At 42.4% G+C, this 23,182-nt stretch overlaps 1 protein-coding gene across 2 annotated transcripts in view; it reads right to left on the minus strand.

The window, feature by feature from the left end:
• The window catches only part of WDR49 (WD repeat domain 49), a 90,799-nt gene that overhangs the window by 20,621 nt on the left and 46,996 nt on the right, over positions 1 to 23,182 (minus strand). For both annotated transcript variants that reach the window (XM_075937883.1, XM_075937882.1), the window contains exons 8-11: positions 21,860 to 22,093; positions 13,479 to 13,643; positions 7,947 to 8,062; positions 4,587 to 4,717 (exon numbers count right to left, since the gene is read on the minus strand). In XM_075937883.1, coding sequence (XP_075793998.1) covers positions 4,587 to 4,717; positions 7,947 to 8,062; positions 13,479 to 13,643; positions 21,860 to 22,093 — 646 coding nt within the window. The remainder of the gene's footprint in view (positions 1 to 4,586; positions 4,718 to 7,946; positions 8,063 to 13,478; positions 13,644 to 21,859; positions 22,094 to 23,182) is intronic.

The raw sequence follows: 23,182 nt of genomic DNA on the forward strand, positions 1-23,182 counted from the left end.
TGAAGGAGGTGTCTGAATTTGCTTTAGTTTGAGGTGCTAGTTCAAAGCCAAACTAGAGCTAGGATTCAGTTAGAGATTGGAAGGCCCCAAAATCTCAAAAACTAATTTTATATTTCAGGCATCCTAGGCTTAAATATCACACGATTAGATGCTCATATGAGATTTCTGCCCCATGCAAACCAACAAAATAAATAAATAAAATCCCAGCTTTTGATCTAACTTATAATCAAACTCCTTTTTTCAGCACCCTCAGGACCTGACCTGCCCCAAATGAGGGAATTTGCCGGATCAGGTGAGTCCCGGATCAGCTGGCTCTGCTTTGGCCCAATTGCTACTGGGCTCCAGTTTGCAGGGCTTGGACTTGGGCTCCCCGGGAAATGGAGCTCCCCAGTTACTGTGGCTAGGGTTGCCAGGTATCCGATTTTGAACCGGACAGTCCGGTATTTTAGCTTTCTGTCCGGGAAACATGTGAGAGCATATCTACCAGCCAGGTAGTATGCAACTACGCAGTAGAGAGGAGGAGGAAAGGGGCGGCGCCAGAGGGGGATGGAATTCCTGGGGCCAGACTTGCCCATGCACCCCTCTGGGACCGTGCATGGGTTAGGCAGCACCCCAGGATCTGCATGCACCTGGGCCAGCCCCGCTCCGCGCCAGCTGGTTCCTCCCCCCGCTCCCCTCCCAGCCAGCCTCACTCCCCCCAACTCCCTCCCAGTCAGCCCCACTCTCTTCTGGCCAGTCCCCCCATGGCCAGTCCCGCTCCCCCTGACCCCTTCCTGGCCAGCCCCGCTCTCTCCCACCCCCTCCCAGCCAGCTCTGCTTCCCACCGGCCGGTTCTTCCTCCTTCCCCACCCCTGATCTCCCCCGGCCAGCCCCATTCTCCCCAGCTGGTCCTCCCCCTCTCCCCGCCCCGATCTGAGATCAAGTGTGCCCAGTATTTTTTTGAAACCATCTGGTAACCCTAACTGTGGCCCTGCTTCTCCCCCAACCAACCAGGGATCCCTGGGGAGAGGGCTTGTCAGCAGCCCCATTTCTGTCACACTTCACCAGGGATCCCTGGGGATAGGGCCTGCCAGCTGCCCCTTTTTAGCCACTGGTGGCCCCCCTACTGCCCCACCTGGCTAGGGCTCTCCGGGGACAGGGCTTGTCAGTCCTTCTGCTGTCCCACACAACTGGGGCTCCCCAGGGACACCCACTAGGGACTGTCAGTCCCTTGCTGGTCCCACTGGCCGGGGCTCACCAGGGTCGGGGCTTCCAGCCAGTTCACACTCCCGGGTGCCAGGGCTCTCTGATCTAGCAACATCTGTGGTTCTGTTGGACCACGGATGTTGCCAGACCAAAGTATCCTGGATTTTGGAGGTGCAGCCTGTATTGGTTTGAACCCAGAAATCAGATTCTGAGCATTTTCTCAACTCTTGGCTCATAACCATCTTCCCCCTGGACTGGAAAGGGATTCATTGGAGGTTCTAGCATATATCTAGTAGTAATAAGTGTGTTTACCATTTCCACTGGCACCATTTCAGACTTTGGTGGGGGTGGTGACCTGTGCATGCTGTCATGGGAGGGGGAGATAGTGAAAGCATGGGAGGCAGACTGAGAACAGCAGCTTCAGTGGTGGTACTCAGCATGCTCACTACAAGCCAAGCACCAAATGGGGGAGAAGCAATTCCTTCCACCCCCCTCCCAAGCCCCACATCATCTCCATCTCTGGGCTACTAAGGCACTGGAAAACTCTGCATTTTGGCAGTCAGCTTAGCAGTTAGCAGGTGCACTGTATCTAATTCCTACATAAAAGAAAGAAAATTAAATAAGTATAAGACACACACAGCTCTAACTATAGCATATTCTGATATCTTGTAGCAAGTCACTTAAGGGACACTTGGTTAGCCTTCGAATTTTAATGTATATTCTTACTTTGTTACTAACTGGGGAGCGAGAGACCCTGTCAGGACTCCTGGGCTCTCTGTAGGTCTGGAAGGGAAGTGGGGTCAAGTGGATTACAGCAGGGGGCAGATACATTTCAGTTCTATAGAAGAACATCAGAATGGCCATACTGTGTCAGGACAAAGGTCCTTCTAACCCAGTATCCTGTCTTCCAACAGTGGCCAATGCCAGGTGCTTCAGGAGAGATAAACAGGAGAAGCAATCATCATGATCCAGCAGAAGCAAGGGACACTATCCCTGCCCATTCTGGCTAGTAACCATTGATGGACCTATCCCCCTTGAACTTATTTTGTTCTTATTGGAACCCTGTTATAGTCTGGGCCTTTCCACCATCTCCTGGCAAAGAGTTCCACATGTTGACAATGAAAAAATAAAGTATGTTGTTTATTTTACATCTGCTGACCACACATTTAATTGGGTCAGCTTCTTGTATTATGTCAGTGAAGAAATTAATAACATTTCCTTATTCAATTTTTCTACACTGTTCATTATTTTCTAGACTTCTAACAGATCCCCAATGGTCTATCTAGCCTTGTACCCTGTCTTCTGACAATGGCTAATGCCAGGTGATTCAGAAGGAATAAACAGAAGAAGCAATTATGATGTTCTGTCCCCTACCACCTATTTTGTTTGTCTGCCTGCTGCCTATAAATTTAATTTGGTCATCTTCTTGGAATGAATAACATTTCTTTATTCTATTTTTATTCTATTTTTCATGATTTTCTAGAACTCTAACATATCCCCCCTGCCCTTTAATCATTTATTTTTCAAGCTCAAAAGTCCCAGTCTTGTCAATCTGTCCTCGTATGGAAGCTGTTTCTTACCCCCTAATCATTTGTGTTGCCCTTTCTGTACCTTTTCCAAACCAAATATATCTTTTTTCAGATGGGGTGACCAGATCTGTATACAGCATTCAAGATGTGGGCATACAATGTTTTTATATAGAGGCAATGTGGTATTTTGTCTTATCTATTCCTTTTCCTAATGATTCCCAATATTCAGTTAGCTTTTGAGTTTTTAAACTGCCACTGCACATTGAGCAGATGTTTCAGGGAACTATCCACAAGGATCCCAAGATCTCTTTCTTGAGTGGTAAAAGCTATTTTAGACTCCCACCATTTTTGTTTCTATAGTTAGGATTATACTTTCCACCATGTGCATTACTTATCAACACTGAATTCCATCTTATCAACACTGAATTCCATCTGCTTCTGTGTTGCCCAATCACCCAGTTTTGTGAGATCTCTTTGTAACTCTTTGCAGGAAGTTTTGGATTAGTCATTGTTTACCCCTTTTTCAAGAACATTTATGAGAAGTTTAACAGCAGTGATCCAAATGTAGATCCCTGCAGCACAGCACTGATTCCTGTACACCCTCTCTCCCCTCCCCCCCATCTTTTAAATGGAACACCAGCAATGTTTTCATGATGCTCTTAACAATCCTTCAATTACCTGGCTAACCAGCCTTTCATTATTCTGAATCGCCCTGCTCCACCCTCTTTTTTATAGAAACTCCCTGTCTCAAAGACAAACCTGCAAGCAGCCCAAACAGTAGCATTTAAGAACTGCCTCTGGAGTCAGGGCATGGGCTTTAAGAAGACCTGAAGCATGAAATCCAGGAGTTCAAACTCGTGAGGGGGAGCTACTGCCCCTAACAACCTCCTCCCCCCCCCCCCCCCCCAATGGTGCCCCGGACCATTTGAGGATAATTTGATGGCTTGGGGCCTCAAATGTTATTCTAGTAAGACATCCATTTCACACAGCTTATACTATTTATCCATTTCAGATAGTGCCCATGCAAGGGGCAGGGTCTTCAGCCTCTAGGTATATCTATTCAGTATCATTCACAAGCACCAAATTCAAGAGGAGCCACACCCAGCATCCTTCACTCAGTCCTTGTGCAATAACAGTGGTTATCTGCAACAATCAAACCAGGCATCTTCAGCATGAGCCATGGCCACTTGAGTTATGGAATAACTCTATTAACTGTTTCTAAGTACAGTAACAGGCTCTTATTGAAACTAGTCACAAGAGGGAGACAGTCCTGGGAACTAAGGCAATGAAGTACAATTGATTAAATTCCTGCTGAACTCAAATGAAGAATAAGTCTATATGCCAATTTATTTACAGAAATTAAGATATCTGTGCCCCCCCAAACCAAAAAAAAAGACACATAACATTCCAATGTATGGAATTTATGGCAAATGGAACCATTTATTCACAACATTTTCCTATTAGTCAAGTCCTGTTCATGCTAATCCTCACCTCCATAGAAACCTCATGGAATCCACGATAATGGGCATCCTATTATAAATGTTTTCATGCTTTGGTACATGAAAAATATCCAGTTTTAATCATTATGCTTGAAAATGAAAAATATGGGGCTGATTGCCCTGTTCTTTTCTTGATAAGAGTCAGATGCAAGTGCAACCCCAGCGAAGCACTGACTTAAAACAGAAGAGAACCAAAAGTGTGCTTTTCCAGTCTTCTTAAGAAGTTCTAATTGGTACCTCTCTTGTAAGTAATGTACCCCAGCCAGGAGCATATTAGCTATATCAGCCCATATAGTAATAAAGTCAGCCTTGCATAATAATTATATCCCCAATTCCTGGAGCATGATATATTGGGCGATAAATATTAGGCTACCTGTAACTAGAGTATGCGGAGGTGAAAACGCAGCACAAAGGATGTCATCTTGATGCTCTACTCCTCCTTTCCATTCTGAAGGCAGAACAAAAAACTGAGTCAAGCTGCTCAGTCGGAAGACCGTAATTTTTCTAAAAGGGACATACAAATAAAAACAACTTAAGTCAACCTAGTCATGTCAGACCAGTTCAGAAAAATGTCAGCTATTTTAAATATGATCATTTACTCTAATAATGTTAAATGAAAAGGTTCTGTGCTTTTGCTTTTCTTTGACACTGAATTTTTTCTGCATTACAATCCAAGCATAATACTTTCAGCAGATATTGTTCTCTCTCTCTCTCTGCAAAACAAAATATTGACTCTGTCTCCATCATAGCACATACAGCTCCCTACAGTGTCCGTAATGAGAAGACATATGCTCTAACCAGAGTTGAGATAAGATGAATCATTTTACTGATTCTAGAAAGTGTAGGAAATACAATAAAATAAACGTGCAGATTTTGACATTTCATGTGTCAAAAACTCCAAAACACATTGGATGTCATCTTTTCTCAAGACCTCACTTAAAATCTTGCACAGTTAACAGAGCAAACAAATGATGCAACAAAACAGAGCAAACCTGATGTCCACATCCTAAATTAAATGAAATTCTCCCGTGACAATTTTCTCACTGATTCTGTTGTGGTCAGCATCACAGAAAGTGTCACTATTTGCAATAATGAAAAATCCATGCATGTCTTTATTGGGTGAGTTTTATGTGTGGTTACTAGTCATAATGACCAATGTACTTCATGTTCTACATCAGTTAATATCAAAATTATCATTCCCTTCTCACCGGCAGAGCAAACATTCTTCTTAATGACATGTGCTGCCTTTGATTTAATGGCCAATATTTAATAGAGTATAAAAAAAGGCCTGCATTAAATCCATTTCACTTAGATTCACAGATTGGGCATCTGACCCACTATTATAATGAAGAAGGTTTGTGACAGAATTGTAGTAGGGGTATGACTTGTAGAGTAAAAAAGTTCTTGGTGGTGTCAATTTATCTTGGCCAATTGGCTGTAGCTTAAGATAAATTTAGTAAAACATCATACCACCTATGGGACAATGGCATAAGATCCACATCTTTTCCATCAACTAAAGCCCAAGTCAACTATGAGGTTTTCCTAGGGATAAGGCTGCACTAATTCAGAGCTCTTGGAGACAGGCCGGAAGATAGGGTTGTCCTGGAATCTCCAGGAATTAAAGATGAATCTCTAATTAGAGATCATGTTATGAGATGAAAACTCCAGGAATTCATCCAACCAAAGTTGGCAACCCTAGAAGATAAGCATGGTCCAAACCTCTAGCTTCTATTTACTCACAGTCTGGGAGGGAACAAATTGAACCAGCTAATGATCAGGGGTTTCCAAACAGGTCTCATAAGGTGATGCAATATGGGTAATTCAGTTCATCTCTAGGAGTTAGAAGTGGAGTGTGAGGCAGCAGTAGTAACATAAATTTGAGCATCACTTTCTGGAAGGATAATCAGAAAAAGGGCTCATCTTCACTACTGGCTAAATTAGTGCCTCTGTGATCAATGCAGCAGCATCAATTTAGCGGGTTTTGTGAGGATACAATAAGTCAATGGGAGAGCACTTTTCCATCAACTTCAGTCCTCCACCTCCCTGAGAGGCGGAAGCAATGTTGATGGGAGAGCATCTCCTGTAGACACAGCACAATGTAGACACTGCTATAACTCAATCTAAATTACATTGACTTAAATTATGTAATTTACATAATTTAACTAGCCTAATTTAGATCAATTTACCTCATTAATTTAGACCAGGCCAAAGACATTGACCTGAAAGTAACAGAGTTGTAACAAGCTGCTGGGAAAAAGCCATGTGACTTTAGTTGAAGTGCAAGTAATAAATCCTGTTGTTACAATCTACAAATTAGAAAGGACTGAAAGCCTTTCTAATTTATAGATTGTAACAACAGGATTTATCCCGGCTGCATGAGGCTTTGCATTCCATCCAGTGCTGACACGTTTTATTCTGCTCAAGTTTATTTACACTGCTTTTCTATTGCCAATGCCACATAAAATATGGTTTATTTAACCATGTGCTATTGTTGAATAAAATTTGCCACTAGGACATTCCTGAAAGAAGGAAACCAACATTCTGTTCCTGGTGATACCTACTTATGCCCTGTTACCTCAGAAGCATGGGCACAGAGGAGTCCATTCTCAAAGAGATACTGAAAGGATACTGTTCATTTAGAGCAATGGGAAAGCCTAGACCAGGAGAAGCATGAGGCTTTGGACATCTCAGGTAACAAGGCTGAATAATACTTGTCTGCTAATCCTCATAAACGAAGTGGGAACAGCTAGTCACCCAATGAAAATGCCACAATGCCCCCAGTTCACTAAAAACTCATTTACTTTTCTGTGGTCTGCTCTGAATATCACTGAAATTCAGATCAGTTAAGTGGATTTGAGTCACTAAAAAGTAACAATTGCTTTGCTTGCATGTGTGAGGAGCAGCAGTCTTTATAAGGTAAATTTATGTTTCTAGACTGAGCCTCAGGACATAAGCAACGGACAGTCTTGATATTAAAAGTCACTTTTTTCCTTTAATTCAGAACATTGCTGCGATATATGACAGGTTCATGGTCACCAAAGTAGATTTTATTTCTAGCTCTAGAGTTGTTAAAAGTCACAAAAATATATCTTTGGTTCTCAAAATTTAAAAGGTGATGAAATGACACAAAAGCAATTTATCACATCCTGTTCCTAACCTATTAGCATAATTCGACAGTGAGTAACTGCTCTATAAATTACCTCCTCAGGTATGGGAGCATCTGTATTCTCTGTGTTTTTTAATTTATAGACAGAATGCTTTTAAATTATGCTCTGCCATATACAATTTATCCTGGCATCTGCATACTATCTGGGTGCAGAAAAGGAGAATTTTTTCATTCCTCCAGAAGCTCAAGCAACATTAAAGAATATTTTTTGAAAAGCAACACTTTATAAGGCCAAGCAAGGCTAAAACTGTGGTAATTCAGTGCTTTAGGCACTAATTTTATCATGGCTTCTAGGTTTTCATCATTGCAAGATTGGCGCCCTAGTTTACAAAAGCTAGAGCAAGTAATTTCCCCGGCTGTGTTATATCTTTTAAGCAACACACTCTTTCTCCATTGATGTGCTACCAGATGGAAATCTTCTCCTGAATTGAGTTGCCAACTATTCAGTGAGTTACTGTGCTAGGAAAAAAAATTAGACTTTGATAGGTATTATCTCTAGAAACTGAGGCAAAGAGTACATTTTAAGAATTTATCTCTTCCTGTTTTTTTGAATAATGTATACAGTACCTGTCCCAGCCTGTAACTAATATTGTCCTCTTTAGTACCATGATCTGGGAGATGTCAACTGCTCGGTCTCGTCCAACACTGAGTTTATGGTGACAGTGCCCATTGAAATCCCAAATCTTCAATTAAAAATAAATAAGTTATCCACAACCTCTCAGCATAGGCAAGAAGAAAATCATCTGGTAATTTAAGGATCAATGAAGAAATAAATCTATTGGATAGGATTTGCCTCCTACCCAAATGTGAATCAAAGGTGACAGCACTCAGTCTTCATGAAAATCAGGCTCATAGGATATAATAGTAAATAAATAACAATAATGCCTCTCCATAGCTTTTGTATAGCACTTGTCATCTACAGATATCCAGATACTGTACAAAGAAGGCAAATATCATTGTCCTCTTTCTATAGATGGAGAAACAGAGAAACAAAGATGAAATGACTTGTCCAAGCTCAGAAAGTAGGCCAGGAATAAAACAGAGGGGCAGAGCCAATAACGGAATTCTAGTCTGATTATCTACCCAATGCCCACCCCCTCCTCTCTCACACACACACACATGCACACACAGTGGTGATCCATGTGGCTGCTTCTTTATCCATAGAGTCACTTGAAACTACAGGCAGTCCCCGGGGTTACGTACAAGATAGGGACTGTAGGTTTGTTCTTAAGTTGAATCTGTATGTAAGTCGGAACTGGCATCCAGATTCAGCCGCTGCTGAAACTGACCAGCGGCTGACTACAGGAAGCCCGAGGCAGAGTTGCTCTGCCCCAGGCTTCCTGGAATCAGCCGCTGATCAGTTTCAACAGGCTGAATCTAGAAGCCAGTTCTAACATACAGATTCAACTTAAGAACCCCAGGCGTCCCCAAGTCAGCTGCTGCTGAAACTGATCAGCAGCTGATTCTAGGAAGCCCGGGGCAGAGTTTCAGCAGCGGCTGACTTGGGGACTCCTGGGGCAGAGCAGCTTGGGTGCTGCTGGGTTGCTCCTGATTCAGCTGCTGCTGAAACTGACCAGCACCCAGCTGCTGTACCACAGGTGTCCGGAGCAAAGCCGCGGAGCACGGGAGCAGCAGGATAGCCCAGACGCGCCACGGCTGTCCTGCTGCCCGCGTGCTCCGCGGCTTTGCTCCCCATCTCCCTGGTCTGCTGGTCTCCAGTAGACCAGGGAGACGCGGAGCAAACCCCGTTCGTAACTGCGGATCTTACATAAGTCGGATCCGCGTAACTCGGGGACTGCTTGTATATGCAAAAGAGCATTTATTTTGCACCTTTGACTGCCTCACCTTTTCATTTCTAAGCAATCTTTGTCAGGGCTCTGTTAATATGCCAGCAATTTGGACATCTTTCTGACACGTTCTTAAAAATAAGAATCATTCCCATTAAAGACTTTTTCCCACCTCACAATGAAGAATTTGGTGGAAAAATGTTATGCTAGCCCAGGGGTGGCCAACATATTACAGATACAGTGCAAAGAGCCGAGGGAAAGAAGTTGTTGAGCAAAAACCCCCCAAAAAACAAAAAAACCCCACTGTCCCTTTAACAGCTGCGTGTGGCCCAAGCGGGCTTCTGTCAGCTACAGCATCAAATCTTGTTGCCCCAAGCAGCACCCTGACCAGACAAGGAAAAAGGTCAGAGCAGGGGAATGCAGAACAGCCGGGGGTGCAGAAGCCACAATTTTTCCTTTGAAGAACCACATGCGGCTCATGAGCCGTGGACTGGCCACCCCTTTGCTAGCCCAAGATCTTGAATTGATATGTTTGTGTCTTGGGCCAGTGACATTTTGAAGATCTGACACTTGAAACGTAGCCAGTTGCAAGACTCAGCCTTATTATCATGTCTGTGAGTCCTATTTAGAGGAAAGCTCTTTTGACTACATTTTCAAAACCTTCTAGCCTTGTTTATTTAGAGATCCTATCTGAAATCTGAAACCCTCTTATGCTAGGTGTCAGTTCCACACAGAAACAAAGAACTTACAATCTGCATAAAAGAGACAGAGGGTAAGAGAGTTTCCAAATGGGAAACTGCAGCACAGAGGCATTGTGTAACTTGCCCAATTAATTCAACAGACATTTCTCAAGTCCAATATCTTAAGCACTAGCTAGACCCTTTTCCTGTCACATTGAAAATTGCTCTATTGGACTCCCACTAGTCAGGAAACATCTTTACAGGTGTTGAAAGGAGATAAATAGTTCTTGTTTCTAATAGTCTCTGGAGTTGTGATAGCAGCTCTGCCAACAGCAATTCTGAGCCACAGGGCAGAATTTTCAATGGGGCCCAACACACACACATGCTAAACCTATGCAGATGTGGTCCACTTGACATTTAAGCACTTGCTCTCACTAGTGCCCAGCAAGCTGCTGGATGTGCTGCTGGTTGCATTTTCCAGAAGGGCCAGGACTTCCACTTGCCTGTCTGGTACAGTTGCCAAATGTCAAATTGCACAAACCCAAAGATCCCACCACTTCTCCAAGCCCTGAGCCTGCTCACTCCATATTCTCTGCCACTCTCACTCACTTTCACCAGGCTGGGGCAAGGAGTTAGGGTACAGGAGGGAGTGAGGGGTGCAGGCTTTGGGAGAGAGTTTCAGTGGGGGTTGTGGGCTCTGGACTAAAGCAGGAGGTTGGGGTACAAAAGGGGCAGTTGGGATATAGGAGGGGCACAGAGGGTTGGCACTTACCTCAGGTGGCTCCTGAAAGTGCCCTGCACACTCCTCTGAAAGTGGCTTCTAGGCAAAAGGGTCAGCAGGGCTTTGTGTGCTGCTGCCCACTGGCATTGTTCCCTAGCTCCCATTGGCCACAGTTCCCAGCTAATGGGAGCTGCAGAGTCAACACTCAGGTGGGGACAGCCTGGAGAGATCCCGCACACACCCCTTAGGGGACACAGGATGGTGTTGGACGCTTCTGGGAGTGGCACAGAGCAAGTGTAGGCAGGAATTCTGCCTGAGCCATGCTACACTGCTGGCGGCAGTGGCTGGGAACCTCTGGGCCCTTTTAAAGTGCCCAGACCCCTGGGCAATTGCCCCCATGGTTTCCTCCCACCCTTGTCAGTGAGCCTGAGTGTTAAGGTCTTACTGGCATTATTCATGCAGGTTTTCACCACTTTATAGTCTTACTATACACGAGTCAATAAGCTCAGTATAAATCACAACCTCAGATAGATGCTTCAGCTTCTTATTAGTTAATTGACAGTTCACTGAAAATTAAAACAACATTTAAAAAGACACAAGGATTGTGAAAACATTGATCAAACATGTCATTTAAAATCTACTAATACATCAATAATGTAGTGATTTGAAATCAAATGTATTTGCCATTTAAACACAATACATTCCTTCTCCATGTTCATATTCCATATTTGTACTTATATGTAAGTTTTATATTAGTAGGAGTCCTTTGCAAAGGCATTGAAATAATTTTTTGTAAGAAAGAGGTATGGGAAGCTTCATCTTCAAATTGCACTGGCAGTATGAAATACTGAAATAAGACATTTCCATTCCATAGTATTACTGCTAGACAGACTAATCCTGTGCTTCCTGACCCTAGCTCAAGACTCTGTCTACATCCTATCTGTGGATTTTCTTCTGTTTGTTCTTTCACTAAGGCCTGATTGACACAACATTTAGAATGTGCCTTTCTTACTGAAATAGTGACACCAGTACAACAATTAATGGGTGACACAATTACTGGTAAAAAAGTGCCTTGTACTAGTGTAGTTTATTCTACTTCCCATACAGGAATAAACTATACTGTTACAAACCAGCTTTTTGCTGATATAAATGTCACCCGCATTGGACTAGATGTGTTGCTTTAAATGTGGTACAATGTGGTGCCCTTAGGATGGGTAGTTTGGCATGAACTGAAGCCAGCCCGTTGCCCTCTCCCCACCTAGATATTGAATGTTTTGTCTTTAGGATTTCTACTGCTTAGAAACAGCAGACCAGTCCTTGGGATATATTTAAGGCAGGCCACTTCTAATCAGCCAAGGCCGAGAGTATCACTCAGTGCAGTCCCAAATTTCAGTGCACACTGTGGTATTTAAGAATATGTGTTTATTATTTTTAGCTTGACCTGCCCACATTAGAACCCAGGCAATCAAGGAAATAACAAGACCAAGCAATACAGTATATTTTGTCTTGTAAGCCCAAAAGGTTACCCTTAGGGGAGATGCTCAACTACCAAAATTATGCCTGAGATGGGCAAAAACTGGAACAAATGATGCAACGTCCACACCACTCTCCTCAATTCCCAAATTTTGGCAGAGTTTGGTACAGATTCCAGCATTTGCGGCTTTGTCCTATCTCTCTAAGGGGACAGAAATCCAAACATTGGATTTGGATCTGAACTTTATGACTTGGGCCCATCTCTACCAAAGACACAAGTTAAGAAGCAAGAAAACAGAGACAGAATGACACAGTGGGTTGGGCACTTGCTTGAGATTCTGGAGACCTAAATTCTGTTGCTAGTTCTCCCACCGGACTTCTGTGTTATCTTTAAGTCACTTTTCTGTTTGCCCTTAAGCTCCTTGTCTTCTCTGTTTACATTATAAGATCTCCAAAGTAGGATCCTTTCAAATTACGTGTTTGTACAGTGCCTCACCCAACAAGTTCCCAATCTTAACAGAGACCTCTAGAGCTACCATAAGATAATAAATATCTAAGTCCAACTAGTTATATCAAAATGAGCCAAGTCTAGGGAAATGAGCTCTCAAGGTTGATGATTTTCAGCAACTTCAGCCAATAAAATAGGAGGAGCCAGAAATCAATTTTGCCACCCTATCACATTTTTAAAACGGAGTGAATTTAGTGTGCATTAAAGTAAAAAACTAACAGCATTGGCTTAAAACTTGTCATAATGTTGGCCAATATTCTGTCAATACATCAATATCCTGATCTATAACCTACATCATTGGCATTCAACACAAGAATCTCTCTTTCATAGAAACAAAAGCACCAGTTATTGAAGTGCATGGCAGTTTTGTGATATGGTTACGTTTTCACTGAGATAATTAAGATGTGTTAAAATTCACCTTAACTTTCAATAAACCAGAATTAGAATGTATGTGTCTGAGAGTGAAAGGCTAGTGTTTTAACTAACCAAGCCACCATTTCAAAATAGTTGTTTTGCAGCCACCAGCATTGGCAACCACAATAATATGCTCTTGTGTAATGACAGTGAGTGCTCCAAGAAAAGCAATGGAAATGATTGTCTGGTGATTGAGGCAATAAGGGCCATGTGCTGCATAGAGTCATGGATTGCAATGAAACCACTTAGAAGAAAGGAAGAGAGGTAACAAAGAGGGGAGTGTTCTGTAAAGTCCTATGTGTATCTGAAGTGTTAGAGAAGCAATTAAATTTAACTACATTTTCCCAACAGTGTAAGGATTTCAGCCTCTAGTTGCTGAGTTCATCCCATCTCCTTTTTAATAAGGCCAATGGAAAAACCAGCCATCATTTTAGTATCAGAGTGTTTTGGCACATTGTCTCTGTGTGGAAAAGAGTGCAATGGAAACAGGCAGTTTGAAATGTTTTCCCCTCACACCTTGACTGTTCCGTCTGTGCTCCCAGTTAAGAGCCTTGTCTCAGTTGTATCCAGTGTCATTGTGCTGATCTCAGCTTTGCCATGGCAACCAGTAAACTGTTTGATTTTCTGCCCAGTGTCTATCAGCCAGAAGGTAATGGTAGATCCTGCATCTGAGCTGATTACCTGAGGGGGGGGGAGTAGAAATTGAGATGGAATTTAAAAACTTGGTCTCTCTACATAGTGATGTGTGTGTGCATCTTCATTATAGTAATCTCATACATATGTGCACTGCACTTATATAATTAGCAACATTTGAAATGCAAATCAGATAATTTTTTCATTGATTTTTCCCCATCTTTTCCCTTTCATCTCATTAAAAGCATTATCATTCCCCACAATCAAAGTTTATGCATAAGTCTGCTTCTTGCAAAACCTTCAAATTAGCCAAAGAGCAAAGATTTGCTCCCTGTTGTCCATAGTTGGATAACCAAATTCACAGTTCATTTTTGGTCAATTTCATCATCATGGGATTGAAAAAATCATACATTTCATTATTTCATCTATTTAAATCTGAAATGTCATGGTGGTGTAATTGTAGGGATCCTAACTCAGAAAGGAGTGGAGGGGATTCAAGAGAGTTGCACTACTTCTACCCTTACTATGTGCTGCTATAGGGGGCAGTGCTGACTTCAGATCTAAGCAGCTGGAGAGTGGCAGCTGCTGGCTGGGATCCCTGCTCTGAAGGCAGAGTCACCGTCAGCAGCAGCCCAGAAGTAAGGATGACATGATATGGTTTTGCCACCCTTATTTCTGTCCTGCTGTCTAAAGAGCTGGGCCCTCAGGCAGCAGTTGCCACTCTCCTGCCACCAAGTGCTGAAGGCAGCAGCACAGAAACAAGGGTGGCATGCTATGATATTGCTACACTGACTTCTACACTGCTGCCGGCAGAATGCTGCCTTTAGAACTTGGCACCTCTCCAGCCATCCAGCTCTAAAGACAGCACAGAAGTGAGGGTGAAAATACTGCAGTCCCCCTAAAATAACCTTGTATTCTCCAGTAACTCCCTTTTGAGTCATGACTTCCAGTGTGAGAAAGGCTGGTCTCTCCCCGCCCTTTGAAATTGGGTTAAATGTAGACCAAAGGAGCAAATTTCACAGGGGGAGACCAGATTGCATGGTCCATGATATGTTTTCAAGGCAGTGAATTTGGTAGGGCCCTATCCACCAGCATAGAAGATGGGTGACCAGCTTCCTCAAGAGACAATATCCCAAGTTACATGGGGGAACTAAAAATGTTCTCAGCAGGGATGAAACATGTCCATAGCCTTTCAGCTTGGAAACTTGCAGGCACACTCAACTGAATGTGTTGTGCTAAACGATAAATCTTCCCTGCTTGTTTCAGAGAACTGATCCACCGAGTAATGGATCTTTAAAGCTACTGGAAATAGCTTTTGGGAAGCTCTCAGCATACATTAGCCTCAATTTAGAATTCAGAAGTGAGACCAGGCTTTATAAATTAAGAAAAAGTCCAATTGTACAGATTATGGTTATTTCTGTTTTGGGTCTTTTTCGCATGCGGTGCATTAAATTGCTTAAAACAGATGCACTCACTCTTCCATTTGTTGTATACTTACTGCTGGGTGAAATCTTCCATCCTTTCTCAGTCCTAATTCAAGCAAGATTCCCATTGAAGTCAATGGGAGTTTTGCCTGAAAAAAAGCATTCTGAGATTTTCATTTTTTAAAAGTCTTTGAATGTCATCATTAAAGAGGTTAAGATTCACCAACAATCACCACAGTATATCCCTAATCCCTGTTCTATCCCTATTCTTAAAATAAGAAATACTGTAATGGTGGCATCTTTGTCAAAGATGGCAACTGTTGGCAAGTGGTGAATTTTTAAATGCCACCCAACTATACACATGCTTCTATTTAATCCTTTCCATGTATAGGTTAACACACAATAATCACTAAGATTTAATCATTCTTCACTCTTTTCACAGTACTTTCTTCCTAATTAACAATCAGATACTCAGTAAGATAGTTGGCAGTTTCTGCATTGAAAAAAATCCAATTCTTTTCCCAGAAAATGCTCAAGGAGTTCTTAGAATTCTTAGCAAAAATCAAATTCCTTCATGATGCAATTCACATTTCAAGAAGTTCAAAGATAGATACCAAATACCTGTGCCTGTACCTGTGGAAATTTTATATCAACCACTTATCTTCACTCATAATACCTCTGACCACAAACACAAGAAGTACAGCTTCTGCACAACTGGTGTTCTCTGACCATAAACCATTATGGAGTGATTCCGATGACAAGGTTTTTTCCTTTAATTTCTGGCAATATAAATAAATAATGGACTCCTTCGATAGGTTTTTTTTAAAAAAATAACATTATAATTCACTGAACTAAGGTAATTCCCCTTCAAATTTTAGTAATGAACAAGGCTTTCTCGTTAAGAAGCAATATACTGCAAACTTACTGTGTTACATTAGCTATATTGCTCATGTCCTTAAAAGCATCATTCAAAGGGCACCCAATTTGAACTCTAATTATAACCAAGTCTGCTTTCAAGTTCTAAGATTTGCCTAGGTGATTCTAAACTCTCACTTTATTATATAAGGAGTTCTAGACTATTTAAATAAGGAGTGTGAGACAAAACAGCATTGTCTAGGAGTTAAGACATAGGAGTGGGCATCAATAAATGTCAATTTTGTTGCTGACTACCTCTGCCTTACTGTATGACTTTGGGGGGAGACCCATGACTTCTGTACTTCAGTTTCCACATCTTTAGGATAGAATTAATAATGCCTATTTACCTCATGAGGCTTACTTAGTGCACTGAGATTATTTGATGAAGGACATTATAAAAGCTGAAAATATTGTATTAATGTTAGAGATGACCAGAGGAGATGAGACATTTCATGAAAATTTGGCAGTGACAGTTCAAGATAAAGTTAAGGCCAGGGATCTCTCAGGAAATGTTCTTGTGAGATTTCATCCCCATTTTACAGACAGAGATATGAGACAAAAAGAGAGACTTAAAACCAGGATGCACAAAGGGGGTTAGATGTTGTGACACCGAGTCCCTGGAAAATCACTGCAACCCACAAAGACTGTGTTAGGTGCCTTAGCTAACAATGAAGGAGAAGATATGGGTGCCTTAGTCTGGAATTCTCAAAAATAAACATATACTGAGCAGAGAGCTGCCTAACCTAGCCAATGGAATATGCCAACCACAGAGGTGCATAGAGACAGGGACCAAAGTCCAGGCTACAGGGATGTGCATAGCTGTACTTGCAGTTCACAACTGGCAACCCTCTTTTGGGTTAGGCGCCTAAGCCATTGTAGCAAGATGTGAGGAGCAAGAAGGAAGAATTCCATCATAATTTTAGCTGTGGTTAGGGTACTTTCCTGGAATGTGGGGGGAACCCTGACTTGAGTCCCCTTTCCACCAAGAAAGCAAAGAGATTTGAACTAAGATTAACCATCATTCTGGGGAGCACTCTAACCATTGGGATTTGGCATAGTCTGATATGGGGCTCTCGTAGTCTCTTCTGTTTAATTATTTAACCAGAGTCCAATAGCTTCAAGAGTCATTGAATCAGGAAGACTGGATCATAGGTGAGAGCTCCAACCATGAGGAGTCATTCCCATTCTTGTGGTCTTCCTCACTGTACCAAATGTCTCTTTGCTGTGACATCTTCAAAGCATAGTAGTCTAAGCCATTCTCTGCGACCGTCATTGCCTTATAGCAGCATCCAGACAGGATGGCACTGCAGGACAAACTGGTGTACTATAGATTCATACCGTGGCTTGCCTCACAGTAACTTATTGTGTAGACAAGCTCCAGCAGTGGAAGGGGAAACAGAAACACAGACTTGCCCAACTTCTCTCAGCAAGTCCCTGGCAGAACTAGGACTAGAACGTAGGTGTTTGAGTTCCTGGCCTGTGACCCAGCAACTTAAACCACACTGCCACCCCTTTCTGTGTGCCCCTTCCAGGAGCACAGAGCAGGGCCCTCTCCATCTTGTCTAGGGCAGTGTTTCTGAAAGTGTTCCATGGAATCACTCTCAGAAACACATTAACTGCCCCCCTGGTTTATTTATTTACCAGCTTCCTGAGGCTCCCTTGGCTGCAAAGGACGAAATGAAGCCAATGGGAGCCGCGAGGCTCCGTGGCCATGGCACCAGTAAATAAACAAACCAGGATGGACAATTAATGTTTCTGAGAGTGATTCCGTGCAACACTTTTGGATACACTGGCTGAGGGGCCTGCCAAGGTGGCCAGCCCTGCTGGTCTATGCTATTGATATATACTTCCTAATAATTATTTTGGGATTACACACACTTCCATGGAAAATAGATTAACTACCTCAGAGCATTGTTATGAGGATTATGGGTGGTTTAGTGCTCCAAAACCATGACACATCAAGTATGTGCTCATTTTGGGAGTGGTACTAAGAAGTTTATCCGTTGGACATAAGTTTCCCAGAATGTCTCCATCTTAAAGGAAAATGCACCTTCCTTTTTTTCTGTCTCCATTTCTCCTGACTCATAGAAGGCTTTAAAATCAATAATTTAACTGAGTGCATGCTGCTCATTAGCACAGCCTCCAGCACCCCATACTGCTTCATTCAAAAACATATACCCTAAGGGTAGGTGGATACATATCGCTGTGACTTGTTTAGCAGATGGGCCCACCAACTGTGATCTTTAACAAGAAAATACAGACTATTGAAGTCCTTTACAAAGCCCTTTGTTAGAAAAGGGTTTTCCCTCTTCTTCTACCTGCCTTTTCTCATGGGACCTCACTTCCTACTACACTCCTCCCATCTTTCCTAGTTCTGCTTTTCTCTTCTTAAATACTTCTGCCTGTTTCTATCTGTCATTTTTTAAGGTCTCCTCTCTCTCACACACACATTCTGATTTGTTGACTTGCCCAATGCCTACTACTGTACACAGAGAATCCCAAGCCACTCCTTTTTACCAGGCCCAATGCATCTGGTATGCACCATCACCCACTGTAGTGATGTCATGAGACACAAGCTAACCTTGTTTTGCTTGGGCCCTGGCTAATTAATATTGTGATTAATAATATAAATCAACTTTATAGTATTTTATCATATCCAAACTGGTTTTGGAAACTTAAACACAAAACATACAGGGATCCCACAATACCTTAATGAAATGCAGCTGCCTCAAGGGTAAAAACATAGCCCCACTTTAACAACACGCCACAATGCACAGCTGTTTAAAGAAGGAAATGTTGACCAATTGGAAATGCAAAAGGGACTTAGGTAGGCAGAAGACAATGAGCAGAGTTGGAATCTGGCCAGAACACCCAGCCTAAAACCTGCATTCTTTCAAAAAGCACCACAAATTCTCCAATGATTACAAGAGGTCAAGAGTCGGACCTCAGTTTCAGATCTTAAAGCAAAGCACTGTTTGCAGCACATTTCTCCCCAACTCCAGTCTGAAACATTGCTTCGGTACTGGTTCAAGGGCCATCCACTGAGACTATTTCTTCCTTGTCCAGACAAATTCTGCTGATCCAGTTCAGACATGTTTGGCTAGTGAGAGCTGAATGGATTACAGCACAAGGCAGTGTGACACTACCTTAAAAATCTCAATTCTCCTATTCACTGTGCATAGTAGACTGCTGCAAATAATGACTTCAACAGGGCTTCACATCTGTACTGCAGTTTACTTCTGTATTGCAGATCACAGGGTCAGGCCAGAAGTGGTTATCTTGCTTGTTTTAGCTCCTAATTCCTGGAAAGAACTTTAGATCATCTAATAAATTAGTCTTGTTGATCTAAATACACATCATATTTTGCAATCAAAATATTAAAATGCACTATAAGTTACCCAGCACAGCTGAAATAGACTAATCAGATACATAAATGACTATGATATTGCAACCAAATTTGACCCCATGAGTGGCATTTTAGAAGGCAATTGTATGTAAAAGGATGCTTCTAGTTCAGGGGTGGCCAACCTGTTAGACACTAACAGCCAAAATAGCTGTGGATGGTAGTGCAAAGAGCCATGCAGCCTCCCCCAGAGCCAAACACTCCCAGCCTCCCCTTCCCCCACTCCAACCCAATGAACCTACCCTCCCCCAGAGCAAGACACCCTCAACCCCCTCCCCGCTCCAACCCAGTTCCCTCCCCCTTCCACAGAGCCAGGCACTCTCAGTCTCCCTGCTTTAACCCAGTGCTCTCCCCCTCCTGCAGAGCAGCGGCATTGCAAGGGTGTTATGCTGGGCTCACTGCGTGGGGCTGTGTGCTTCCACCCCAGCCTGGTACCCCCCTTGCATGGTGCCTGGGGGCAACTGCCCCCCTGCCCCTATCGCTACATCACTGCCACAGAGCCAGGCACCCCCAGCCTCTCCCCACATCACTCTAACCCAATGCTGGGTCTCATTAGAGCTGCTGCCACAGCCACGCACTTCTCCCTCCAGGTGTTGGGGCATGTGTACAGAGCGCCATGAGCAGTCCGGGCACATAGCTCAGAATGAGCCGTAACTCTAAGGGTATGTCTACACTACCCTCCTAGTTCGAACTAGGAGGGTAATGTAGGCATACCGCACTTTCAAATGAAGCCCGGGATTTGAATTTCCTGGGCTTCATTTGCATAAGTGGGGAGCCACCATTTTTAAAACCCCGCTGGTTCGAACCCCGTGCAGCGCGGCTACACAGGGCTCGAACTAGGTAGTTCGAACTAGGCTTCCTATTCCAAACTACCGGTACACCTCGTGGAACCTCGTAAAGAGGTGTACCGGTAGTTCGGAATAGGAAGCCTAGTTCGAACTACCTAGTTCGAGCCCCGTGTAGCCACGCTGCACGGGGTTCGAACCAGCGGGGTTTTAAAAATGGCGGCTCCCCGCTTATGCAAATGAAGCCCGGGAAATTCAAATCCCGGGCTTCATTTGCAAGTGCGGTATGCCTACATTACCCCGCTAGTTCGAACTAGCGGGGTAGTGTAGACATACCCTAAGAGCGGCATTTCTTTGAGCAAAGAGCTGCATGCGGCTCGAGAGCTATGGGTTAGTCACCCCGTTCTAGTAGATGAGGAATACCATAATACTTGAAAAACTTAAACAACGAAGAAGTGGGTTATGCCCACAAAAGCTCATGATATCATCTACATTTTTTGTTAGTTTTGCGGCACCTTAGAGACTATTAGTTGTTTTTTAAGTTTTTCAGACTAACATGGCTACCTCTCTGAAATCATAATTTTTGGTTAGTGATAATATAATTAACTGGAGTCTCTTAGACTGGGTGGGTTTCTTAGGCTTGAACAAATGAAAACATTTATTTTTAATATAAATTCAGTATTTGTTCCACAAAAGTGGGATTCTTTTTTGTTGTTTAATTTACAGCATGAGTTGTTTCTTTGACAGCACTCAGGAAAACTGATTTTCCCCCCTTTTAATCAATTAAGCTATTGCTGCCATACTACTGCTAGTACCAAGCTTTAAACGCTCCTTTGTACCAAACAAATTGCTACCAAAAAAACACGATGATCTGGTGATACCCCGTATCATACCACTATATGCTCTGAGGTTTGCTTTGGCTGAATAGCTGAATCTGTAGACAAAAGGGGCTGGTTGAGCATAGCTCAGGGAAATCTATCACAGAGACATTCCCCTGTATAGTAACTGTGGCTCTTCATTGAGATGCAGGTAGCGCTCTGATACCAATGACTGCAGTGCATCATTAAAGTACTATGAAGACAAACAACACTCTCACTGCATACCAAGTGGTATTACATTTAACTGAATCATTTTATTATGAATACATCCAGGTCTGCCACTGTAAGCCACTTGTGTACTATGTTCTAGCAAAAATGAATCTTCACTAATTACATTTCGTCCATATTTCAGAACTATCCTTGGAGATAGTTATTATAAGGTGGCTATAAAGAGGAATTTTATAACCAAGTTCTTTTGCAACTGGCCGTCATACCAGTACTAACCTACATTAAAGATAACCCTAGGTCATCTCATAACAGTGACTTCATTATTATCATCAGGGTTTCTTGAAAATGTGGGGTACACTGATATCCTTTCAGCCCTGAACCTTTATTAGAAACCAAACCATTTTTTCCAAAGAGATGGAAGGTTTAAGGAAAGCAGGTAGTTTACTAGTTAAATTAAACTGTTGGGATACTAGAATACCCACAGTGCTTTGCAGGACAGTCATATAAAGACTGTAATTTGCATACTTTGATTTGAGATAATTTTCTTTCCAAAGTAAATGGTCTCTCATTCTCTCTCCCTTTCTAATTTAACTTTCTGAAATCAAATTAAGAAAAACACCTTACAGTAATACACATTTTCAAGTTGCTTATCAGGAAAATGCAGAAAGGTTCTTTATTTTTCCCCCTTTACCTGTTTAAAGACAGAATTGTAAAGAACACAAGTAACTGCTCTCTTATGGCTTGTGACCTTTCTGCTGGTTTCTTGCTTCATTTCCAATAACATCAGCTGGTTATTAAATGAGATAAAAAGCCGTCTGTGAGCTTCATTAAAATACAGGGTGGATTGGAAGTCCAGACTCTTTGGAAATGAGCCAGCAATCCTCTGGATGCACAGCTGATGCTGAATATCCCAGAGTCTTAACACCTGTGCACATAATGATGAAGAAATCACACATTATCTCGATTTTTTTTCTTCAGAATGCATTGCAATGATTAGTTATTGCAGTGATAGCACTGGCTTGCTTCATTTGCTTTGTTAATATCTACCACCAAATACAAGACAAAAGAAGTCACCTCTGTTCAGTTTGTTCTACAAAGGATTGCCAGTATTTTGGTTTGTTATTACTTGTATTATAATAAAGGTCAGGGTCCTATTGTGCCAGCCATTTGTACAAACAGGAGGCAACCTCTCTGCTGAGGAGTTTTAAATCTATAGTCAGAGAGAGAAAGGTGGGAGTGAAAACACAGATGAAGTAACTTGTCCAAGGTTTTACATAACTGTTAACTCCTTTGGTTTCCTGGTTATACTGGTGTAGGTGAGAGAAGAATCAAGCCACTGTTCTCTAAAAACCTCTGGCAATTACCCTTAGATAAACAATTGGTGAATTAGAATGGTCAGAAAAAAGGTTAAAGCATCAGCCTTGTTGTGCTTATATTTTGCTAGTACCCTCAGGGAATTGGACATGTTATGTATGAGCTTTGCATCCACTAAAGCAGGTTAGGAACAATTACAATAAAAATCTCTCATAGAACTGTATGAGCAGTTGATACAAAAGACTTAACAGTTTAGCAGCAAATGTTACACTCTGTTATGTCTATAAATAAATAGGTTATTTTTATGACATTATTTACTTGGTAGACTGTAAAGGCTCATTATAAATATGCACCAGCTAGAGCCAATTAGAAATGACCCATTCTAGAGCAGGATAAAAAGGAGCTAATTTTTTTAGTTTTATTGAAAGCTTAAAGCAGCAATAAATCAGCAAGTGGATGTGGAGAAGTACTTGCTATGCAAACCTCTTCAAACAGCATTGCCAATACACTTTCCTTCAGGAGCTCCATGCACTTGGCTCTCCCCTCCCCCCCCCCTCCCCCCCCCCCCCCGATCTCTCACCAGAAGCAAAGAATAAATTAAAAACCTTCTCCAGAGCTATAGCCATGAGAAGTCCAACATCCAAGCTCATTAAGTCTACAGGTCTCTGCATATATCAGTTCTCATCTATTCCAAATCCCC

Source organism: Pelodiscus sinensis, chromosome 10, assembly GCF_049634645.1.
Source record: "Pelodiscus sinensis isolate JC-2024 chromosome 10, ASM4963464v1, whole genome shotgun sequence".
Lineage (NCBI taxonomy): Eukaryota > Metazoa > Chordata > Testudines > Trionychidae > Pelodiscus > Pelodiscus sinensis.